The sequence below is a fragment of the Benincasa hispida genome, chromosome 9 (assembly GCF_027475165.1).
Source record: "Benincasa hispida cultivar pf3 chromosome 9, pf3_genome.v1.1, whole genome shotgun sequence".
Classification (NCBI taxonomy): Eukaryota; Viridiplantae; Streptophyta; class Magnoliopsida; order Cucurbitales; family Cucurbitaceae; genus Benincasa; species Benincasa hispida.
The window spans coordinates 81,441,121-81,463,130 of record NC_143486.1 but is presented as its reverse complement, the minus strand read 5'-3'; the positions used below and the strand labels follow the sequence as shown (position 1 = coordinate 81,463,130).

Here is a 22,010-nt window from a genome sequence, read left to right as displayed (position 1 = left end):
CTTGAGAACAATTGGAGATATATTTACCAAAGCTAGAAATGGAGCAAGAATAAGCAATTTATGTAACAAGCTAGGCATGATTGATATACTTGCTCTAGTTTGAGGGAGTGTTATATTTAAATTAATATGTACAGTTGTCCTTTATTGTAATTTTGTATATCCTAGATTAAAGTTTCTCATTCTCCTGTATATATGTACCTTTTATCTAATTAAATGATAAGAAATTCATTCTCCAAAAAGTATAGGATACAACCCTTATTTCATTACAAATATAAATACCAATATAAGCTCTAATTTCATAACCAAACATGAAGTACAAATCGTACCCGTAAAAGTAGCATTTTTCCTTGTGAATGTGAAATGTAGAATTGAAGAGGAAATTTTAGGATATGTCTACGTTTTCATGTGTTCGATAGCAGATTTAAAATTGTAATTGAAACAATAGTTTAAAATGCATTTGATACTATATATTTATAAATTACAAAACTAGTCGTAGTTATTAATATTTAGTTGATAATAAACTATTATTAATTAATTTATGAATATGATTTATATTAAAAATTTATATAATTATCATTTTATACATTACATAGTTCATTTTTTAAAGTTTATGATATATTGTGTTTCAATGTTTTTATCTTTATTTAATATAATTTTGTAATTTAAAATTTAAAATTTAAAATTCAAAATCTAGATATAATAAAATATAAAAATATTGTTTCCAAAATTTCTACTATCTGCATAATAAAATTCAAAGAAGAAACAAAATTTGAATTTTCTGCCAAGCACATAGACTGAATTCAATAAACCTGAAAACATAAAATACACCCGACCCCATTAATTAAGAAATGGTGTGATCCAGGTTCAAGTCCAACCACATTTAAAGAATTATGAAAGAGCCTACAATGAAAAGGGGCACGTGGTGACCGACTGGTGCAACGAAAACACACTCCAATGTAATAAAGGGTTCGAGAATCACCACCAAGCGGCCAACGGTGAACACAGCCAGCCAGAATGATGAAAAGTTCCGACTACAGCCATTAGTCTGTTCTGTTAAATACATATTCACGACACACATCCCCCGAGTAAAGGAATGGCAGCTGCTTTCTAGCAAGGTTATCCACACATACAACCATTATCTATAGCCTTACAAATACAAGATAATATCCTACACAATACATACAAACCCACTCAATCCCTGCTGGACGACGGATGTCTTTGTGCACCTGGAGGCGGTGTTGGCCTCGGGAAATAGTTATTAAAGTGTGCACCTGCAAAATTGGGAGCCTCCACATAGGGACTCTGTAGTACAATTGTTTTAATTTTAAGAATGAAAGAAAGGAAAAGGGTAATCCACAAAGTCGGACTATTAAAACGGAAAGAAGTTAAAGGTTAGAGCACCAAACAAGATTGGTTACGATGTAAAAGGAACATCAGACTAATCCGGGCATTATATTAAGTGCAATTTCCACTGGAAACTAATAGAATTATTACGCTATAGGCTCCGATTTTTTTATAATTAAAAATTGATTTTGTCCTTATCGCAATGCAAATTCCATTACTTGAATTATATATATATATTTTATTATACATCTATATTAACCCCGTAAATTATTGAAAGTAGAGCAAATATTAAAAAACGTAGCAATTCCAGTTATTCGCAATGATGTTAATTAAATCTGTTAATGAGTATTACAGGAATAGATTGAAATTATCTTACCGCAAAAGCATCACAAAGGGAGAAGATGAGTTATCAACAAAACTGTAGTAGGCAACAACCAAGACTCACGTTTCAATACTTATATATGTAAATACAAAATAGATCGAGAAGAGCTTTGTGTAGGATTGTAACTTTTTCATTTTGAAAAAAGAAATTGAAATTTTCTCTAAATATCGAAAATACACTATTTTAGCCTTAAAGGCATCTCAAATACTACCACCGATAAACATTCAGAAACAAGCCAACGTGTTCAAGTCATTGTTAATATTTAATTAATTGCAACAATGGTACGAGAAATACTATTAAATATTATGAACATTATCAAGGAAGGAGCTACGTGAGGTATGCATAAATTCATCCTATCGTACTCAATGTTTGCTACTTTACATATTCACTTCTCAATAATATACTATTTTCCTACATATCTATGCTGAAGAATGGAGACGTTAGATAAGTTTCATTCAATTCTTACAACCAAAAAATCGAAAGGGTTAAACTCAAACAAAAATTTAGAAGATATAAAGAAATAGAAGCATGAGTACCTGCGTTGCAAAAGATGTTTCTTCGTAGCCGGAAGATTTCAATGTTGAAATTGGGGAAGCATCATGGCTTGGTTCACTTCCATTCAGTTTGTCTACTGAACCTTTTACTACCGGTTCACTCTCATTCCCATTGGTTGACTTAACCCTCTTAATCGACATACAAATTTTGAAATAATAACCACTCAGGGAACAAGTCATGGCCAAAATATCTTATGGAGAATTAATATAGAACAATACCTGGAAAATTTTACCAAGAGTTTTCAATCCCTTCGCCCTTGCACGGAGCTCCTCCTTCTTGACGTTGTTGTCTTGAAGAACCTAAAACAATTTATTATCATTACTAACAAGAGACCTTAGAATATAACTGTTCTTGATCAACAGAGGGAAAAAAGTTAAATATATATATATGTATGTATTAAAACAACCTGTTGACAGACGCGGGAAAGAGTGGCCTCAATGTCGGCCACATTCAATTTCCAGAGGGAATCAATCATCAATTTCTTATGAGATTGCACGTACTCTTCAAGCTCTTCTTCAGTATAATTTCCTTCAGCACTAAGTTGCTTTTTCATGTCCTCCTGCAGTTGAATCAATGCAATAGCACCTAATGCACCAGAAAAGAACCAGTTTAATCAACCTACACTGGTGTTCAGGGTTCTTCAAGCAGAAATCTACAGGATGAAAAATCTCAATAAGATAATTAACTTCTTCAATATTATCTTTTGTAGCGTCTTTGGATCAGAATAACAGAAGCGAGTATAAAGGAATCTTATTGTCTAGAGGACTAGAACAATGACATTTCCTATAAGATAGAAACTCTCTGGATTATATCTCGTCTCTTTTCAAGATGGAACCTTCGTCTGGTAGGAAAATTTCCATCTTTGTTTGAATGGTCACCATGAGGTGGGTTTTGGCTGGTGGGAATTCCATTTTTATCTGGGTGGTCATCGTGAGGTGGTTGGTGAACCTGTGATGAATGTCTGAGTTTATATTTATTACCGATTTTGAGGACCAAATGGTATCATTGAACAACCACCTTGGATGCAACCTTCCAGAGACTGACCAACTAGTTATTCCTAATTATTACTTCCTTTATAGTATTTCCCTATATTGGTGTCTATTTATTCACTATTGTAAAAAGTTGATCATGTACTCTGATCTATTTAATAATATACAAAATTAACATGGTATCAGAGATCTACAATTTTTTTTTATTCATTATTTCCACAATGGTATGACATTTCAAGCAGTGTTCTTGATGCGACCCTAGGCGCTCATCTAAGGCGAGTGACGAGGCGACCTGGAGTCGGTGCACCTCTCGTAGGGTCTGGGTGAGTGACTTTAAGGAGGCACTCGCCTGAGGATGCCCGATCCCTCATGCTCCGTGTGTCTCTCCCTATATGGATTAAAACAGTCTCCGCAAGCTTGGTTTGACAGATTCACCACCTTTGTTAAGTCCCAAGGTTTCATTAAGGGACACTCAGATCATACCTTATTCACAAAGAAGTCTGCATCAGGGAAGGTGGCTGTCCTGATCATGTATGTCGATGATATTGTTTTGTTAGGGGATGATGTCACTGAGATTATCAAACTGAAACAGAGAATGGCAGGTGAATTTGAGATTAAAGATCTCGAGATGGAAATGGCAAGATCGAGAAAAGGAATATTTCTGTGTCAACGAAAGTGTACCCTTGATTTGTTGAAAGAAACGGGTATGACTGGTTGTAAACCTACTGATACTCCTGTTGAAGCCTACGCTAAGCTAGGAGACTCAGCTGACGAAATTCCTATCAATAAAGAAAAGTACCAACGTCTGGTAGGAAAGTTAATTTACTTGTCTCATACTAGACCAGATATATCCTATGCTGTTATTTTGGTTACTCAGTTTATGGAGGCACCTTATGAAAGACATGGAGGCTGGTATTCGAATCCTGAGATACTTGAAATCTACTCCAGGAAAGGGCCTAACGTTCAGGAAACACGACAGAAGATGCATTGAGGCTTACACTGATTCCGATTGGGCAGGGTCTATTACTAACAGTAAATTAACGTCAAGATATTATACTTTTGTATGGGGTAATCTCGTGACTTGGCGGAGTAAGAAACAGAGAGTGGTAGCTAGAAGTAATGCTGACGTGGAATACAAGGCTATAAACCTGGGAATATATGAAGAGATATGGTTGAAAAAGGTCTTGTCTGATCTTCACCAAGATAACGACGCTACTATGAAACTCTATTGTGATAACAAAGCAACTATAAGTATAGCTAACAACCCTGTGCAATATGATAGAACTAAATACGTGGAGATCGATAGACACTTCATTAGAGAAAGGTTGGATAGCGGTAGTATTTGCATTCCCTACATTCCTTCTAGTCAACAAGTCGCTGACATATATGCCCCAACTTGAGGGGGAGTGTTGAAAATGTTGTATTTTCCCTAAGAGCATTTTAGTCTTTTTACATTTGGGTTTGCCTTCGTCTATTTATACGTTGTATCTGTGGTGATGCTAGGTGTGGAAAAATAATAAAAATTCTTCTATCGTGGTTTTTTCTCTCTGATCTAGAGTTTTCCATGTAAACTTGTCTTCTTTCTTCTACCCTTCTTTATTTCAATAGAGATAATTGTCCTAACTTATATACCCATGATCATTCCATTCCCTAACCAATGTGGGATTTTGTTCGCACTCCTAACAATCCTCCACTCGAACAAAGTACCACTTTGAGTCTCCTTTCGAACAAATCCACCCACTCCCAGCCATGAGAGATTGCTCTAAATCCCAAACATGTCCCGTTCATTTTGGGTCACTTGCTCTTCATCTAGAGACACGCCAGTTCATCTCCAGTCAGCTTGCTCTTCTATCTAGAGGCACATCCCATTCATCTCGAGTCAACATCCAAACAAAGTACACGAGCACGGGCACGGATCACACTTGCTCTTATCAAGGTAGGGAAAGCCACAAGATTACCCAAATAGAGCACGAACAAGGCTCACTAAACTTCTTTATTCATTATATGAGGATTTCACCCACACAGCTAGATTTAGACCAATGCTCTGATACCACTTGTTAGGGACAATGAGCCTCTAACTATCTACACAATGGTTTGATATTGTCCACTTTGGATATAAACTCTTATGGCTTTGCTTTTGGAACCACCCAAAAAGCCTCATACCAATGAAGATAACTATCCTTACTTATATACCCATGACCATTCCTTCCCTAACCAATGTGGGATTTCGTTCACACTCCTAATAATAAACATGTTTGTAGGAAAAAGTTGTGCGATTAATTTCAACCCATTACTTCCACAACCCGAACGAAAAAATTTTAAGGTTCCCATGCGAATTCCCCAACGTTACAAAGAAAGGAAAAAAACGAAATGTGTCTGTTGTGTGCAAAAACAAAGAAATCGAGAAGGAAGAAAATTGGAACCTCTGATCTCACCAACGTGATGAGTCTTTTTGCCCAAACCATACATAACTCGATCTCTAACTAGTTCCCTTCATTTTGGCACCAAATTCTCACAACCTGACCCAACTTTGGGTATCTTCATTTTTTTCCTCAAACTAATCAAGCCCAAATACAAACCAACCACAACCAAATTTTTTACAGAATTAACTCATCTTCAACGTTATTCAGCTAGACAATTTTTTCCTTGAACCACACTATTATCTGTATCCAATTGGCATGAAAGATGAATTTCTTTTACGTTTTTCAACTTATTTTCACGAAGGATGCTTATTTTTATTTTATTTTATTTTTTGTAATCTTCATTTTTTTTAAAAAAAAATCGACAACGAGGTTTTTTTGGGAGGGATAGAATCTAAGAAGCACAAACACAGATATAGATACGATACGACGATACGTTAATTTATAAAAAACTAAGATACGGATACGTTGAAGATACGTGTATATATATATAATGTCTAATTAATTGCTATAATACTTATTTTAAGTTAGATTTAAGAAGAGAGTGAAAACTTGAAAAAAAAATCCAGTAACGTTGAGTGATTGTTGAGCAACAAGAGTAGACGATAGGAAAGAAGTAGAAGATGAAGATTGAAGAATGAAGTTGGGGATGAAGAGGGTGTGAATCATGATTTAAATAGTGAGAAAGAAGGGAAGAATGAAGATTTAATTACGCTTCAGTTTTTTATTTTATTTTTTATATTTTATCGTTTTTAATTTATTTTGTTTTGGATTGCTCAATTTAAGTGGACTTTTATGTTTGGAAGTGATTTTACAATGGTTGAAATCACTTTTGTCATTTTCAAAATCTGTGAAACATGTTTAATTCTTCAAAACTAATTTTGATGATATGAAAATTGCATTTAAAAATGTAAAATTGAAAACTAAATTAATTTTGAATAATTAAAAATGTGTTTCAAGTGATTTTAAAAATGAAAAAAAAGTGATTTTGGATGATTTTAAAATCACTCCTAAACATGCACTAAAATAAAATAGGTGGTGGGTTGGACTTTTTAAATGGTTGGGCTTAAATTTGAAAAAAAAAAAAAAAAATTGACCCACGTATCCCCTTCACGTATCTGGAAGCAAATACGTGTATCTAAAAATTAAAAATAAAAATAAAAAAAATTAGATGCTTCAAATCACGTATTGGACACGTATCTACCACGTATCTGGACGTATCCATATCTGATACCGATTCTCTGCACAATTATAAGTATTTATGCTTCCTAGGATAGAATGATGTGGTAGGATTAAGAGTAAATTAGGATAACTTGGTTAAATCCTTAATTGATTAGGATTAGAATCAGTTTTCTTAATTGATTAGGATTATGATTAGTTCCCTTGGTTTATTAGAGGTCTCGATTAGTTTCTTTGATTAATTAGGATTAGGATTAATTTGCTTTACAATTCTCTATAAATAGAACAATTGTCTTTTTGTATTGATAACTTTTGATTTATAATAAAGACTTTGATTTTATTCTTGAAGATTCCTCTCCTCTTATTTCATTAGGCTACATCACAGAGGTTCTTTCTCCTAGATCAACTACTTTCCAATAACGATTGTTTGGAGAGATTAGATCAAACTTTGCTGGTTTACACCTAACAATGGATAGGATGACAAGACAAAATGGAAGTGGTGATGGCTGTAGAACGATCAATTGGAGAGATTAGATCTCAATGTCCAGAAGAAAACAGGGGAGGAAAGATTGAGATGATCACTTGAAGAAGTAATGGGAAGAAAACCAAGAGAGGGTTCTAGAGACCCATAAGACAGAGATTCAGAAAGGAAGAAGAAAGAGAGGAGGGAGGAAGGGGAAATCCAGTACCCAGCAAAATACTATTAAACTTTTTTTTTTTTTTTTTTTTTTTTTGTCAAATTAGCATAGCACAATTAGCAAACCGCCACATCATACTTTTGTTATTCAATAAATGACGAGGGACCTTTGAAAACTATTTCTAAAACTAAAATAAAAGGGACTATTTTGAAACCTCAAACACCCAAAAGACATGTAACTCGAACATCATTAACCAAAGGTGCATTTTGCCATAAAAGAAAAGATCTTATTATGAGGCTATAAATATCCAAGATTTGGAGAATCTTTTAGCTTTTGCATGTACCATATCTTTTGTTTCTAATCAAACAAGGAATAAGCCAAAATATGATAAGACCTGCAGAAACATGCTAATTTGAATATACTTGAGGGGGAAGGGAAGAGCCATGACAAAAGTTTCAAGAAAAAAGAAAAAAAGTGTTGTAGCTGAAGTAACACCATTGAGTCAGAACAATACTAAAAAAAACACAACAGAAAACAAACAAGGAGCTAAACAATACCTGTGGCTGCTGTGACCTGGGATTTTATGAAGTGCCCTTTGTTTCTAAACCACTCAGCAACAAATGGCACGCCCAAATAAATTGCCTTCTTCCCAAGCTCTTTAGCAGCCTGTCTGGCATATATATAACCAATTGTGTTTAACATGTCAACTCCATAGGCTGCAAAGAAGCACACAGACAACTGTAAATAATCACAATAGACTCTGAAAGTTTGGGCTTGTTTTGTGTATGCTTCTGTATTTTCTTCATTTTTCTAAATAAAAGTTCAGTTTCTTTCCAATAAAAATCATAATAGACTCAAAAACTATGAGGGAAAGGTGAATGAAATTGAACATGAACCATACTGTAAGATACTATGCTTCCACTATGCCTTTTGTACATACTTGTACTCAACCGATCGTTATGTATGCTAATAAACCGAATGACATTAGTTTGATTATTGGGTTTAGTCCAACCCTGTTCCATGACATATTAAGGGACTGTCAACATTATTATCTCTATAAACTGTCAGCAAAGATTGATTGTGAGTGATCTCTTGCAGAAAGTTGGTTCACCACTACACCAATTCGTATCAAAGTGAAACTCTCAAATAGGCCAAAGCTACTAATCAATTTTTGCTAGAAAAGATCTTGTCAACAAAGATTGCAAGGAGCCTTGAAATATTGTAACCAATGAGTTGGGCATTGCTACTCACATCCATGCTTTATGTTATCAAACAATAATACAGGGCAGGTCTGAATCCCAACTTTCTTCAGCAAATTGCAAGTACCAAATTTCTTCTGTTTTAGATTGTTATAATTCCTCTGCCGTTTTCCCTTAAATGAAGAATTTCTAAATCACGTTCCTAGATCTCTTTCTTCTGTCTTATTTTGTCTTTTTACCATCTTCGGCATGTAAGAAGAGATGACAAAAAGGCTTGATGGAATCAGAATAGAGAGCACTCCCCATCCCCAACCCCATAGAGATTATTATCTCGATTATGTGTCATTCCTTATTTTGGGAGTTTGGGGATAGAAAATCTGCAGTCAGGTATTAGGTTTCCAAGGGAGAAAATTATTGTTTGTCGTTCTTTTAAGTTTTAAGAAATATATCAATTCATGTATAAAAATTTGTTAAAGTAGTGATATAACTAAATTTACCGTAACCCATCTTGGGTTGATAATAAAAATATTCACAGATGACACCAAGTCTTCAGTAAAACACAGAATCTTCCTTAGGAGTCATAAACAACTTATTCAAGGTTACTTGGTAAGAATCTTCAACAATATCGTCTATCAACCTACGAAAAGGTTGTTGATCAAGCTCCACACAACTTAAAGTCCGAAATGACCTTTAGACTCCCAACCTAAGCAATCAACTATTTTGCCATCGAAACCAAAAGTTTTGAGCAAGATTCTTCAACTATATCTGCATTTAAGTGAAATCATCTAAATGTTGGGAGGCCAGATGGTCTTCCTTGTATAAAAATTTCAATAAACTTCAATATATCTATCTTTAACTTCTTCCACGGTCGAAGGAATTGAAGAAATCATATTCCCTGGCTCAATATTTACAGGAAACCTTAGTTTCCTTGGGCAGTCGGCAATGAAGAACTCCCATCATTAGTGGCATCATCTTTTGAGACAATCCTCGTTTCTTCCTTTTTTTTTTTTTCCTCCTTTTAAATAGGAAACAATCCGCATTACTTGTTGGAGAATAAGTTCATCATTCCTATTGACTGCTGGTGGTTCATGAACGGTAAGTCGGTAACCAAAGGAAAGCTATTCTCGTGTGAAAAAACATTCTCAACTTGCAGATTGATTGTATTAAATGGTCTCCAATGGACCGAAGGTTACCTTCAGTCGATCAAATAAAATTTGTATTATCAATCGTGAACATCAACTAGTGGGTAGTCTTAGTAGTAAGACCATGTCGATTCGCAGGGAAGCACGAAGATTAGTTTCTCAAAGCTAATCTTTAGTTAAAACGGTAAATGGGGGGTTTTGTGTGTTGTTCGAGAAGCAAGCATGGAAAAATAAAATGCGGAATGTAAGTTGCAAGAAAAGTAAAGGCAGCCTCTCCTAGGTTTTAGAGATATCCCTAATTGCTTGCTTGATCATGGAATTCATACATTTTAATTTCTATTTCTTGCCTAAGCTTAGCCAACTCATTTAGTAATGCTAAATGAAAGTCCTCACCAACTAACTAGCAAACATATACAAATGTAATGCATGCTAAACAAACTAGCTAACCACATTAAGATTTGGGAAATAAGCCAAGATGAATGACGAATAGGTAATGCCTCATTAGCCACACAAAATGATTTTCATCCAGGTTAATTAAACAATGCTAATCAAATGGGTACCATACAAACCACAAGTTTAACTGAACCTTTGCTACTTGTCAATTAAGGGACTTAACAATTATAAATTAAGTTTAAATCCATAGAAATCAATCATGCAACTTTGACTAGTTTGTCAAACAATATCAAAGAAACACAACCATGAATATAATTCCAAGATGAAAATCCATAGACAAAATAGAAACAATCAAGATTTAGATTTTAGCATAAGTCTCACAAGGTTATAATTGGAGAAAACCTCAAAAACTAGGAATTGGGGATCCTTACCTTCCCATTGAGATGGAGAAGCTAAACCCGCCATCTTTCAGCTCAATTACAGGGGAAGTTTCAATGGAAAACCTAAAACTAATGCTATAGATAGATAGAGGATGAAAAAACGAAGAAAACAAGTAGTCATTCGGCTAAAACACCCACCCCATTCAAAAGTATGCCCTAATTATCGAAAGATAGTTTTTATAATCGCACGACAACGTACCTAGCCACTGGAAACTTTTCTATTCTATTTCTAGTGTCGTGCGTGGCACCATCCATTAGCTAACCACATTAAGAAAACACGTTGAGCGGGAGCATGACAAATGTCGCATCAACACTTGGGGACAATTTAAGGCCGAGCTCTGTAAACACTTTGTCCCACACAATGCCGAGATGGAGACTCGAGGAAAACTCAGACAGTTGACACAAACCGGTACCATTCCCAAGTACATCAAGGAGTTCACAACACTCATTCTTGAGATTGATGATCTGTCAGATAAGGATGCCCTTTTCTACTTCAAAGATGGACTCAAAGATTGGGCAAAGATAGAGCTTGACAGGCGCAAGTTACGACACTAGATGATGCCATTGCCGCTGTTGAATTGCTCACAAATTACTCCACCCAAAAAGGCAAGAAGTCCATTCCTTTGAATGAAGAAGATGGAGGGTCTGAACTGAAGAAAGAACTTGCCCGGAAGGATGAGGAGAACTCACGAACCTCGAATGGAAAAAAAGGGAGTGGTTCTTCTACGAAAAGGTAAGTCTCTCAAGTCCACACCTCCTAAGCCATGTTTCATTTGTAATGGGCCACACTGGACAATGGATTGTCCAAGTAAGAATGCCCTAAGTGCTCTTGTAGCACAATATTGAGACAAAAAGGAGAAGATTCCAAAGCATACATGGGCTCGCTGCAGCAAATAACGGCCATTTTCGAGGCACGTATCAAGAAGAGCAAAGACAAGGGCCTACTCTATGTGGACGCCACAATCAATAGTAAAGAGGCAACCATGATGCTAGACACAGGGGCTACGCACAACTTCATGGATGTGCAAGAAGGTCAACAACTTGGCTTAAAATATCCAAAGGACAGAACCTCAATCAAAGTCGTTAACTCCGACGCCAAGCAAGCAAAAGGTATAGCTTGGGGAGTAAAAACAAGGATAGGCGATTAGCACGGTAAGCTTGACTATACAATTGTGTCTATGGATGACCATAAGACAATACTTGGTCTAGCCTTTTTTAGAAAAGGCGATGCCCTATTGGTACCATCCTGAAACACTCTCTTGGTGCTCGAAGATCCAATCTCCGTATCATCTCCCTAAAGAGCTTGGAGAAGTTTAAGCCACAGATAATGACTGCCATGCAAGGGATAAGAAGAAGGCACCATAAGAGAAGAAACGCAACAGGGACGTTGCGAAAACAAGTGGGGGAAGGTGTCACGCCCCGCAAAAATGGCCTTTCAAACTGCACCAATGCAATGCCCAAGGCTCCTTTAGCCTAGCTAAGGAGGAGTCAAGACCTGTTGAAAGGCATCCCTAAGTCGCCACACAACGCCAAGTCGTGTGCCCCTATCCCAGGCGCAAGCCCATCACGAACACCCAACGTATCTACGTGGCCAGGCACAGGCACGCAAGGGCATGCCGAGATAGGCACACGCCCGGAAAGGTGCCCAGACAAGCGCCCCAGTGAGCAGGCATGCGCACGGCCATCAACACAAACGTGCGCGAGGCCAGCCACGCAACCGTGCGCGCGGCCGAGGCTCCAGCGTGCACGAGTCCAAACGCACACGCCCCAGCATGCACGCACGCAACGCCTAGACGAGCGACCGTGCACGCAAGCAACATACGCGCGCCACCCTGCATGCGCGACCCAATGACAGACACCTCCAGACGATGCTAGACGGTCCGAGAGTGCTCCAGACTGTCCGAGAACCTTCTGGAAGGCTCTAGACAGGCCTAGGCAAACCCAGATGGTGCTGGGCAATGCCAGCGCCAAAGATGCGTCGGGAATGCACTAGACAGAGCCACACAGTACTAGAAAGGGCTAGATAGCCCCGGAAGCCTCTATAAGACCCGAGATGGTGCTAGAACATGCTAGATGGTTTCGGAAGACCCTAAAATGTGCTGGAAGGTCCAAACAACAGCCCACATGTACATACTCTAGAATACTCTACAAGAGTCTAGAATAGATTAGGAATGTCCAAAAATGTCTTGTATGTACTTGGTAGCTTCTAGAAGAGCCTAGTATGACCTAAGATGTATGTAAGAGACATAAAGAAGTCTCTAGAAGAGTATTAACCGACCTCCTAGGTCGGATCTAAGGCCCATAAAGTCAGTGGGGCTTGCCTATATATAGCCTATTGGGACTCATTTGTAAAGCATCCCTTGGGACATTTCCAATAAAGCTCTCATTCACTCAAACTCTAAGACCCCTTGCCTACTCATCTTAAAACCTATCAACGAGTTCCTTTGTGCCTTGAATAGGCCAAACCTTTTCTTAAGGCTTACTTGGTGCACTCTTTGGTAAGCAAGAGTATCCAAGTGTCGCACAGTTGATCGTCTCAACACTGACCCCGTGACAAGTGGTATCAGAGTCGTGCTCTTGGAACCTAGACACCCCACGTAGCCTTAAACTCTTGCCAAGCATATGGCATTTGAGGAGGGACATCACTCCCCAATCGAGCAACTAGTGGAAGGACCAACCACCCAGGGAAGGAGTGAGCAACGCACCACATCCTCTATGCAGAAAGGCATACGCCTTTGGTCGTATGCACTGATGCCTCTTGAGGCTAAAGCCTCGAAAATTTGAATCACAAAATTAAATGGGCTGGGCCCCACCACCAAAATTGTGCAATTATAGGGGTTGGGCCCCACCACCGAAATTTTCAATCTTGCGGTTGCAATATAGAGAAGTTGAATCGTCCCATTAACAAAATTTTGTTTTGTTTTGTTCTGTTCTTTTTAAAGGACAACAAATTTTAAAATATAAATTAACCCAATACTAATTTAAAACCATTAAAAGATTTAGTGGAATTGACAGCAACTCAAAATACCAAGTGGGAGAGTTTGTTCAATTTTGTCTACACAATCCAATCAACTTCTAAGGTTAGCTTTCTTCACCATTTTTATCTTTGTAATAAAATTGATTTCTGTTTACTTTTGTTATTTTTATAGATTTTTTCCTCACTGTGTCATTCTTTTGTTTTTTTCCTTTTCTTTAAACTTCAAAAAGTTTTTTTCTTAATTGATTTGTCCTTTCTTTCCTTTGTTTAAATAGTTTTTTTTTTCCTTAATTGATCTTTTCCCGTCTTATTCTTTTATTTTTTTCGTTTTGTTTAAAGAGTTTTTTTCTTAATAGTTATGGTCTGAAGTTTTTTCTATCTTTTAAATTTTTTATACTTACTTTTTTTTCCACAGTTTTTTATTTCACACATTTTTGTATTCTTTATTTTTCTAAATACAGAAATTTTATTATTTTTTTCCTATTCTGTTCGATCTATTAAGACTTTTTTCCCCTAATTTTGTGCTTTTCCTATTTGTTCCCCCATGTTTTTAGAATTGGACTTCAACTCTTATTTCTTAACTATGCTCATATTTATGTTTTCTTCCTAAATATGGTTGGAAGTGTTAAAAGAACAAATAGTGGGACTAGGAAAGATCCAGCTTGGAAGTATGGCACTGAAGTACAAGAAGGTCGAATAGGAAAATCCTACATTTATATCAAATACAATTTTTGCAACAAGGTTATTACGGGAGGTGTCAAAAGAATGAAAGATCATCTTGGAGGAACATGTAAAAATGTTGCATCATATAATAAAGTTCCCGATGAAGTTAAACAAGAAATTCAAGATTACCTTAAACAAGGAGAAATGGCAAAGATGGCTAGTCAGAAGGAATTTGAGGACATGGCTGAAGGGGGGGCATACTATTATAGTCCGACATCAAGTAGTTGTGATGTTTCTTCGAGAGGTATTCGAGGGCCAATGGATCGATATATGGCAATTGATGATAGTGGTGTTGATAATGAAAATATGGTTCAAAATCAAGATGCTCCTATGAATGCAAAGGAAGCATGCAATTTTGTCTGGATGGATATTGGAAGATCTTTTTTTTTTAAATGGTATTTCGTTTAATGTGACGAGTTCTTCCGTTGTAAATATGTGCCGATACATTGGATTATATGGTCGAGGTTTGAAGCCACCGAGTATGAATGAACCATGGATTTTGAAGGAAGAGATGAAAAGTACAAATAATATTGTTAATGACATCCACAAGACATGGGCGAACACTGGAGTTTCAATCTTATCGGATGGTTGGAAGGACATGAGAGGGAGGAGTTTAATTAACTTTCTTGTAAACTCACCAAGTGGAACGATTTTCTTGAAATCGATTGACGCCTCATACGCCATAAAAGAAGGAAACTTGTTGTTTCAACTTCTCGATGATGTAGTAGAGGAAATTGGAGAGAACCTCGTAGTTCAAGTGGTGATGGACAACATATCTAACTACAAGGCAATTAGTAAAAAAATTGATGGAAAAGCGAAAGCATTTGTATTGGACTCCGTGTTCTACTCATTGTCTCAATTTGATGCTTGAAAAACTTGGTAAGTTGCCTCAACATAAGAATGCATTGTTAAAAGCAAAGAAGGTTAGTAATTTTATCTATAATCATGGTTGGTGTTAGCATTAATGAGATCTTTCACAAAGAGAGCTTATTCGTCCAGCCACCACTAGATTTTCTACTGCCTATTTGACATTGCAAAGTATTTGCCAATCTAAACAACCATTACAAGCAATGTTTACTTCTAAGGAATGGCAAGATAGTGTTTGGGCAAAAAAACACCTGAAGGAAAGGGAGTGAAAAGAATAATTTTAAGTGACAAAAATTTTTGGCTCGCTGTAGTGTATGCAGTTAAGACGACAAAACCTTTGGTGAGTGTTTTGAGATAGATTGATTCTAAGAAGGTGTCTGCAATGGGATTTATATATGGTGCCATGGATTCAGCAAAAGAAGAAATTGTCAAGAATCTTGATGGGGAGGAAGCAAGTTATACGGAGATGGAATATTATTGATGAAAAGTGGGAGTTTCAACTACATCAACACTTACACGCGGCAGCATATTTCTTGAACCCACATTTTCAGTATGATGATAATTTTTCCACTCATCCAAAAATTAAGTTAGGCTTATATACATGTATGGATAAGTTGATAGCATATGAAAACGAGAGAATAAAAGCTGACATTCAAATAGATTCATTTCAAAAGAGAGAAGGATTCTTTGGGTTCCAACAAGCAATAGCCTCTTGCAAGAAAAGATCTCCAAGTAAGCATCATGAAGATAATATATCATATTTTTATTTATTTTGGTTTCATTACTTGATGTGATATTGGGCGATGTAGTTGATTGGTGGACTCAATTCGGGAATGGAACACCAAAACTAGCAACATTCACCATCAAAGTTTTGCTAGGAAGTGTTCAATTGTATTTCCTTACTTTGAAAAGAATTGTCTAAGACTTCTACCATTAATGATAAGTTTATGTTTCATGGATAGGTGCATACAAAGAAAAGGAATCGTTTGAGCACAACTAAGTTAAATAACTTAGTTTATATCATGTACAATAAAAGATTAAAGGATAGACACTTGAAGTGAAAGTGTCTCAAGGAAGAAGTCGATCCATTGGTTGTAGATGATGTGTCATATGATGATGAGTGGATCGCTGAAAATAATAGTGGGGCCACAAATTCCTTTGTTGAGCAAGATGATGATTATAACATCAACGTGTATGAGCTTGGAGAAGGAAGCAGTTTTTAACAAAGAAGTAAGCAATTTTTAACAAAGAAGTAGTGATAAGAACAAACAACCAAATATTAAAAAAGGAGGTATATTACTTACTGAAAAGATTTAAACAAATTTCCAAAATTCATATAGTTGTAACTTTTATTAACAAAATTTATTTCACAAACAGATAAAGGGAAGAGGCCGATGACATTGGATGAAGAGGAATGGGTAGATATTGAGAGTGACAATGAAAATGAGGATGAAACTATTAGATAAGAGGATGATTCTATGGAAGATGCTAGTAATGATAATGATAATGATATTGAAGATGAGATTTAGATGAAACATTGGGTTTTTTTTCCTTTGTCATGATTAATTATTGGAATTATTTTCTTTGTCATGATCAATTTTGAGTATGTTTAAGCAAATATTATAACATCATAAATATATAATAGAATATATTTTATGATTTAATTATGTCTTATTAATTTAAAATGAGGCTTACGCCTCGCCTCTCTAAGGGAAAACGCCTCGAGGCCGCCTTTAACCTTTTAAAACATTGCTTTTAATAAAAGTACAAGATTTTGAAAATCCTGAATTTAATCATCTTTTAATAATCTTCTTAAATTAATTGACCATGATAAAGTAGTTAAATCCCAATGCTGAAAAACTGAACCATCAGGAGACAAGGTGATTCTATATAATTTTGGAAACAAGGAACTCAGTGGAGAGGAACTCAACCAGTTGTTATGCCAAAAAGAAATTCTAGAGCCATTACTAAGGTTAAAGGATGCAAATGTTGCAACTTGTTGCCAAACCCGAGAAATAGTAATCCAAGGACTTCTAAGGCTTCTCCCTTCTTTTCCATCCGTGTTCCACTCAAATGAATCATTTCCATAAATACTTTTTACTATCTTACGCCAAAGAGCTTCTTTCTCATGCATAACCGCCATCCCCACTTTACCAACAAAGCCACATCTCAATTTTTTAGATCACCAAAACCAAGGCCTCCGTGTTTTTGTTGTTTGGAAATTATCTCCCATTGGACAAGGTGATTAATCTTGCTTCCACCAGATCCTTCCCAAAAGAAATTTCTTTGATTTTCTCTATTTCTGAGATCACTTTCGAAGGCATTGCAAAGGAAGACATATAATAAATTGGAATATTTGAGAAACTGCCTTATTCAAAGTAAGTTTACCACCCCTTGACCTTGACGCTTTCGAAGGCATTGCAAAGGAAGACATATAATAAATTGGAATATTTGAGAAACTGCCTTATTCAAAGTAATTTTACCACCCCTTGACAAATTAAAACGCCTCCATCTATCCAACTTCTTCTAGATTTTATCAACAATTGGCTACCAAAAAGAAACTTTTCTTGGATACCCTCCAAGAGGAAGACCAAGATAAAGAAAAGGTAATGTTTCTGTTTTGCAATTCAAGCTGGAAGCAGTTGCCAGCACCCTGTTTTCATCAATATTCACACCACATAAAGCAGATTTTTCCCAATTAACCTTTTGCCCCAAACACCATTGAAATAATTCAATGGCATTAATTAATGCCTTCAAACTTGTGTCATCATCTTTACAAAATATCAAAGTATTGTCAGCATATTGGAGGATTGAAACATGAACTTTGTTCTTACCAATTAAGAATCCTTCATATTCTCCTTTCTCATGTATTACATCAACAAGGATACTCAAGAGCTCACTAACTGATAGGAAAAGGAAAGGAGAGAAAGGATCTCCTTGTCTAATACCTCTAGAAGCAAAAGTTCTTCCACATGGTCTTCCATAGATAAAGACCAAAAACTTGGGATTCTTCTCACAACCCATGATTTGTTGAATCCATTTAGCAGTGAAGTCTTTTAATTTCAACACTTTTCTAAAAAATCCCAATCTACTCGGTCAAAAGCTTTCTCTAGATCAAGTTTCAATATCCAGCCCTTCTTCTTTTTAATTCTATATTCTTACACATCTTCATTTGCAATTAGTACAAGATCTAGAATCTGCCTTCCATTGATGAAGGCACTTTGAGTGGAGGAAAAATACTTGGCATTACTCTTTTCAATCTTTCTGCTAATTCCTTTGCCACAATCTTGTAAACTGAGTTAGTTAGGCTAATAGGCCTAAAATCTTTCACAAAAACAGCTGTCTCCTTTTCCTGGATCAAACAAATGAAGTTCTCCTTAAGACGAGCATTAATTTGCCATTTTTAAAGAATTCTTCAAATAGTTTCTGAAAATCACTTTTAAAAAAATCCCAATTCTTCAAGAAAAACTCCACCGTGAACCCATCCAGACCAGGAGCTTTGTTTTTCCCAATGAAACCAACGGCTCTTTTAATTTCATCTAAAGAGAAAACAGAAACGAGAATTTGATTTTGGACTGAAGAAACTTAAGACCATTGTAGTTTTAAAGGGACTGGCCGATAATCAGGGCATTTTATACATAGATTGTTGAAAAAACCCAAAGCAATAATTTCCCAAGATATTTCCAGGATGTGTATCAATAATTTCAATGGTAGACGGCATAAACCCACACAAATTCTTCTTCACTTGAATCTTAGCTTCAAAGCAATTAATATGATTTAAAGTTTCTACTGCTATGCTTTCAAGACCTCCCAAATGAGCTCCAATTGCCTCGAAAGTTTGTCTGCTCCAGTAACCCAAAGGGAGGCTTTTAATTGAGATCCAGCCCCTATACCCCTGAACAATTGATGGCCGGCTATGTCTAAATTTGTTCCATTTCTCAAAAAGAAAATGAAATAATCCAATCTTCTGCCACTATTCAGGGAACACAATTAAATCCTCCATCCTTTGGTTATCGATCTTAATCAAAAAAGCATTATCAGCAAATAAAGGATTGATGATAACCTTTGATTGAAAAATATCTTCCAATGTCATTGCTATTTCTTTTCAATCATTATACATAAATAATCTTGAAACAACCCAAAAGTTGTCGAAATCTTCCATAAAAACTTCTGTATTTTTTACAATCCAGAATTCTTTCATGCTCTGTTTTTCCATACCTAAAACAGAGGAGGGAGAATGCCTTCTTCCTTGCACTGGAAATGTGCTCTGTATTAAAGATACTGAAACAGAGGAGCTAGCGTTTGCTTTCTTCTTCACTATCCCCACAAAACTTGAACCATTGCCCTTTGAATAAGAATAACCAGAGCTATCCTTGATTAGTGAAGAAGAAATAGGCCGAATATCATGCAAACTGAATGATGGGCAATGAATAAGAATAACCAGAGCTATCCTTGATTAGTGAAGAAGAAATAGGCTGAATATCATGCAAACTGAATGATGCCCCAACGATCTGTTTACTTTAAAAAACCCGCTCAGCATGTCATGAAATGATTTCCATCCTGTCTAATAATCTCCCGAGTGAACATGAATAAAATAACGACCACCAGTGACAGGCCAAATGACTCACCATAAGATCCAACCAGAGTTGGACTTGAACTTTGACATTTTTGTTGTGTCATACTCATCTCGTCCATCTTTTAGAAACAAGCAATTGGGACTTTGAAGTAGCCCGGCAATGGCTTCGATAAACCAACTCGGTTGGGAGAATGAAACCCGAAGAAATTTGTTTACCCACAATATACACATAAAAATAAAATTAAAGGATCCGTTTGGACATGAAATGGATACATCCATGTATCTCTGACTTAGATTTATGAGATGATAAAATATGGCAAAACCCATACCAAGAATCGGTTCACGTAGAAATGGACGTATTAGCTCACATAAAAAGTACACGTAGAATACCAAAGGGCGTTATTTATGTTCAAGCAAGTTTCAACAATACAATTATGACTGTTAAAGATGTACGGGGTCGGGTAATTTCTTGGTCCTCCACCGGTATGCGTGGATTCAAAGGTACAAGAAGAAGGACACCATTTGCCGCTCAAACTGCAGCAGGAAATGCTATTTGGGCAGTAGTGGATCAAGGTATGCAACGAGCCGAAGTTATGATAAAGGGCCCTGGTCTCGGAAGAGATGTGGCATTAAGAGCTATTCGTAGAAGCAGTATACTATTAAGTTTCATATGGGTTGGGAGAATGAAACCCAAAGAAATTTGTTTACTTCCATATCTTCCACATAAAACATATCAGAATCAAACCAAATGCAGTAGAAGGAATCGTTAATCTTGCAGATTTCTACTTCCATCGTTGAAGGTCAAACATATAACACAAATCTCGAAGCAAACGTTGTTGGAGAAGAAGCCGGTTGAGAAGGAGAGAATGGGGATAAACAGAGGGGAAGAGTGAGGGAAGGTTGCCGACAAGAGTTTTTACGAATAGGGTTCTTAGGAATTATGACAACTGGTATTTTTAGGGTTAAGTTCTAATACCATGAGGTTTTTAGAGAAATTATTTTTCATATTACTCAAGGTCCCAATAGAGAGCAAGTATAATACAACAATAAAGAACCAACCAAGGCAACTATTATAAAAGGAAAGAATAATAAAAATACTCAAAAATAGAATACTAATAAAAAGAATGCAATTATTATATACAATTCTACCAATACTTTTATATACTTTATGCTTTCGGTTTATTTCTTTTTCACTCCTTTTAGAGTTTGTATCCTTTGAGGTTTAAAAATCCATTTTTTCTTTTCGTTAATCAATGAAGCATATATATAATGAAGTCCAAGCTACCTCCAAAAAAATGTCCCTATGAAAGAATACACTCTATGGTAGTGGAAATGTAAGTTCGAATGAAATTTGGAGGGAGATTAGAACTCTAAATGTGCTCATAATCAACATGCTCTGATGCTAATAGCTTGGGAGCATATGAATGTAGTCCAGATGATATGGAATTATAACATTTGAGTCATTGACATTTCATTCACTCTTTCCCGTCATCTTGGTTTAGAAAAAGTTTCTAAAGGATCATAGTACCTGCGTTGGAGAGTCTTGCTACTTCAGCTTCAGCATGATTAACAAAGTCATCTTTGTTTCCTTGAACATACTGGTTGAGACGACCTTTCAAAATTTCTGAAAGCTTTTCTTCCCTTTCCTTTTGGACAATCTGCACTGAAAGAAGAAACTTCATATTGCATGCTATGCAGCTTTGAATGATGATAACACTCAAGTGTAAGAATAAAAGATACACAACTGTAACGTTTGCGATTTTACTGCTGTAACGTTTGCGATTTTACTACTGTAAGAAGCTAATTAATGCAAATATTTTTTTTTTTAAAAAAAAAAGGAAACGAGCCTCCTTGTTAATTAAGATAATGAAAAGAGACTAATGCTCAATGTACAAGAGATACAGCAAAAAGGATTAAAACGTAGGATCAGCAGATGCATCCAGGCCTCTCAACTAGGTTGACACCCCCTTAGCACCATCATCATCTCCAAGAACAAAGAAATGTGGACTTATCAGTTTAATTCAGTACAATATAGCCCAGACAAATAAGAACTAATACAAAAAACTTAAGACAATTACATAGGGTATTCCAAAATATAATACTAAAAGAAGCTACTGTCCTCTGAGAAAGAAGCAACCAGCTTTGATTCCTAGAGTAGCCAACTGAGACAGCAACTTTAGAACTCC

At 36.1% G+C, this 22,010-nt stretch overlaps 1 protein-coding gene and 1 pseudogene across 2 annotated transcripts in view; one reads left to right on the top strand and one right to left on the bottom strand.

The window, feature by feature from the left end:
* Positions 1–934: 934 nt before the first annotated feature.
* The window catches only part of LOC120085557 (DNAJ heat shock N-terminal domain-containing protein), a 57,807-nt gene continuing 36,731 nt past the window's right edge, over positions 935–22,010 (bottom strand). Inside the window, exons 5-10 of the mRNA XM_039041586.2 lie at positions 21,353–21,482; positions 8,065–8,223; positions 2,688–2,866; positions 2,500–2,580; positions 2,263–2,409; positions 935–1,302 (exon numbers count right to left, since the gene is read on the bottom strand). Coding sequence (XP_038897514.1) covers positions 1,192–1,302; positions 2,263–2,409; positions 2,500–2,580; positions 2,688–2,866; positions 8,065–8,223; positions 21,353–21,482 — 807 coding nt within the window. The 3' untranslated portion in view covers positions 935–1,191. The remainder of the gene's footprint in view (positions 1,303–2,262; positions 2,410–2,499; positions 2,581–2,687; positions 2,867–8,064; positions 8,224–21,352; positions 21,483–22,010) is intronic.
* Positions 12,755–16,714, top strand: LOC150034105 (uncharacterized; annotated as a pseudogene). The gene is made up of 2 exons (XR_016532130.1): positions 12,755–15,980; positions 16,626–16,714. The product of XR_016532130.1 is annotated as an uncharacterized LOC150034105 (transcript).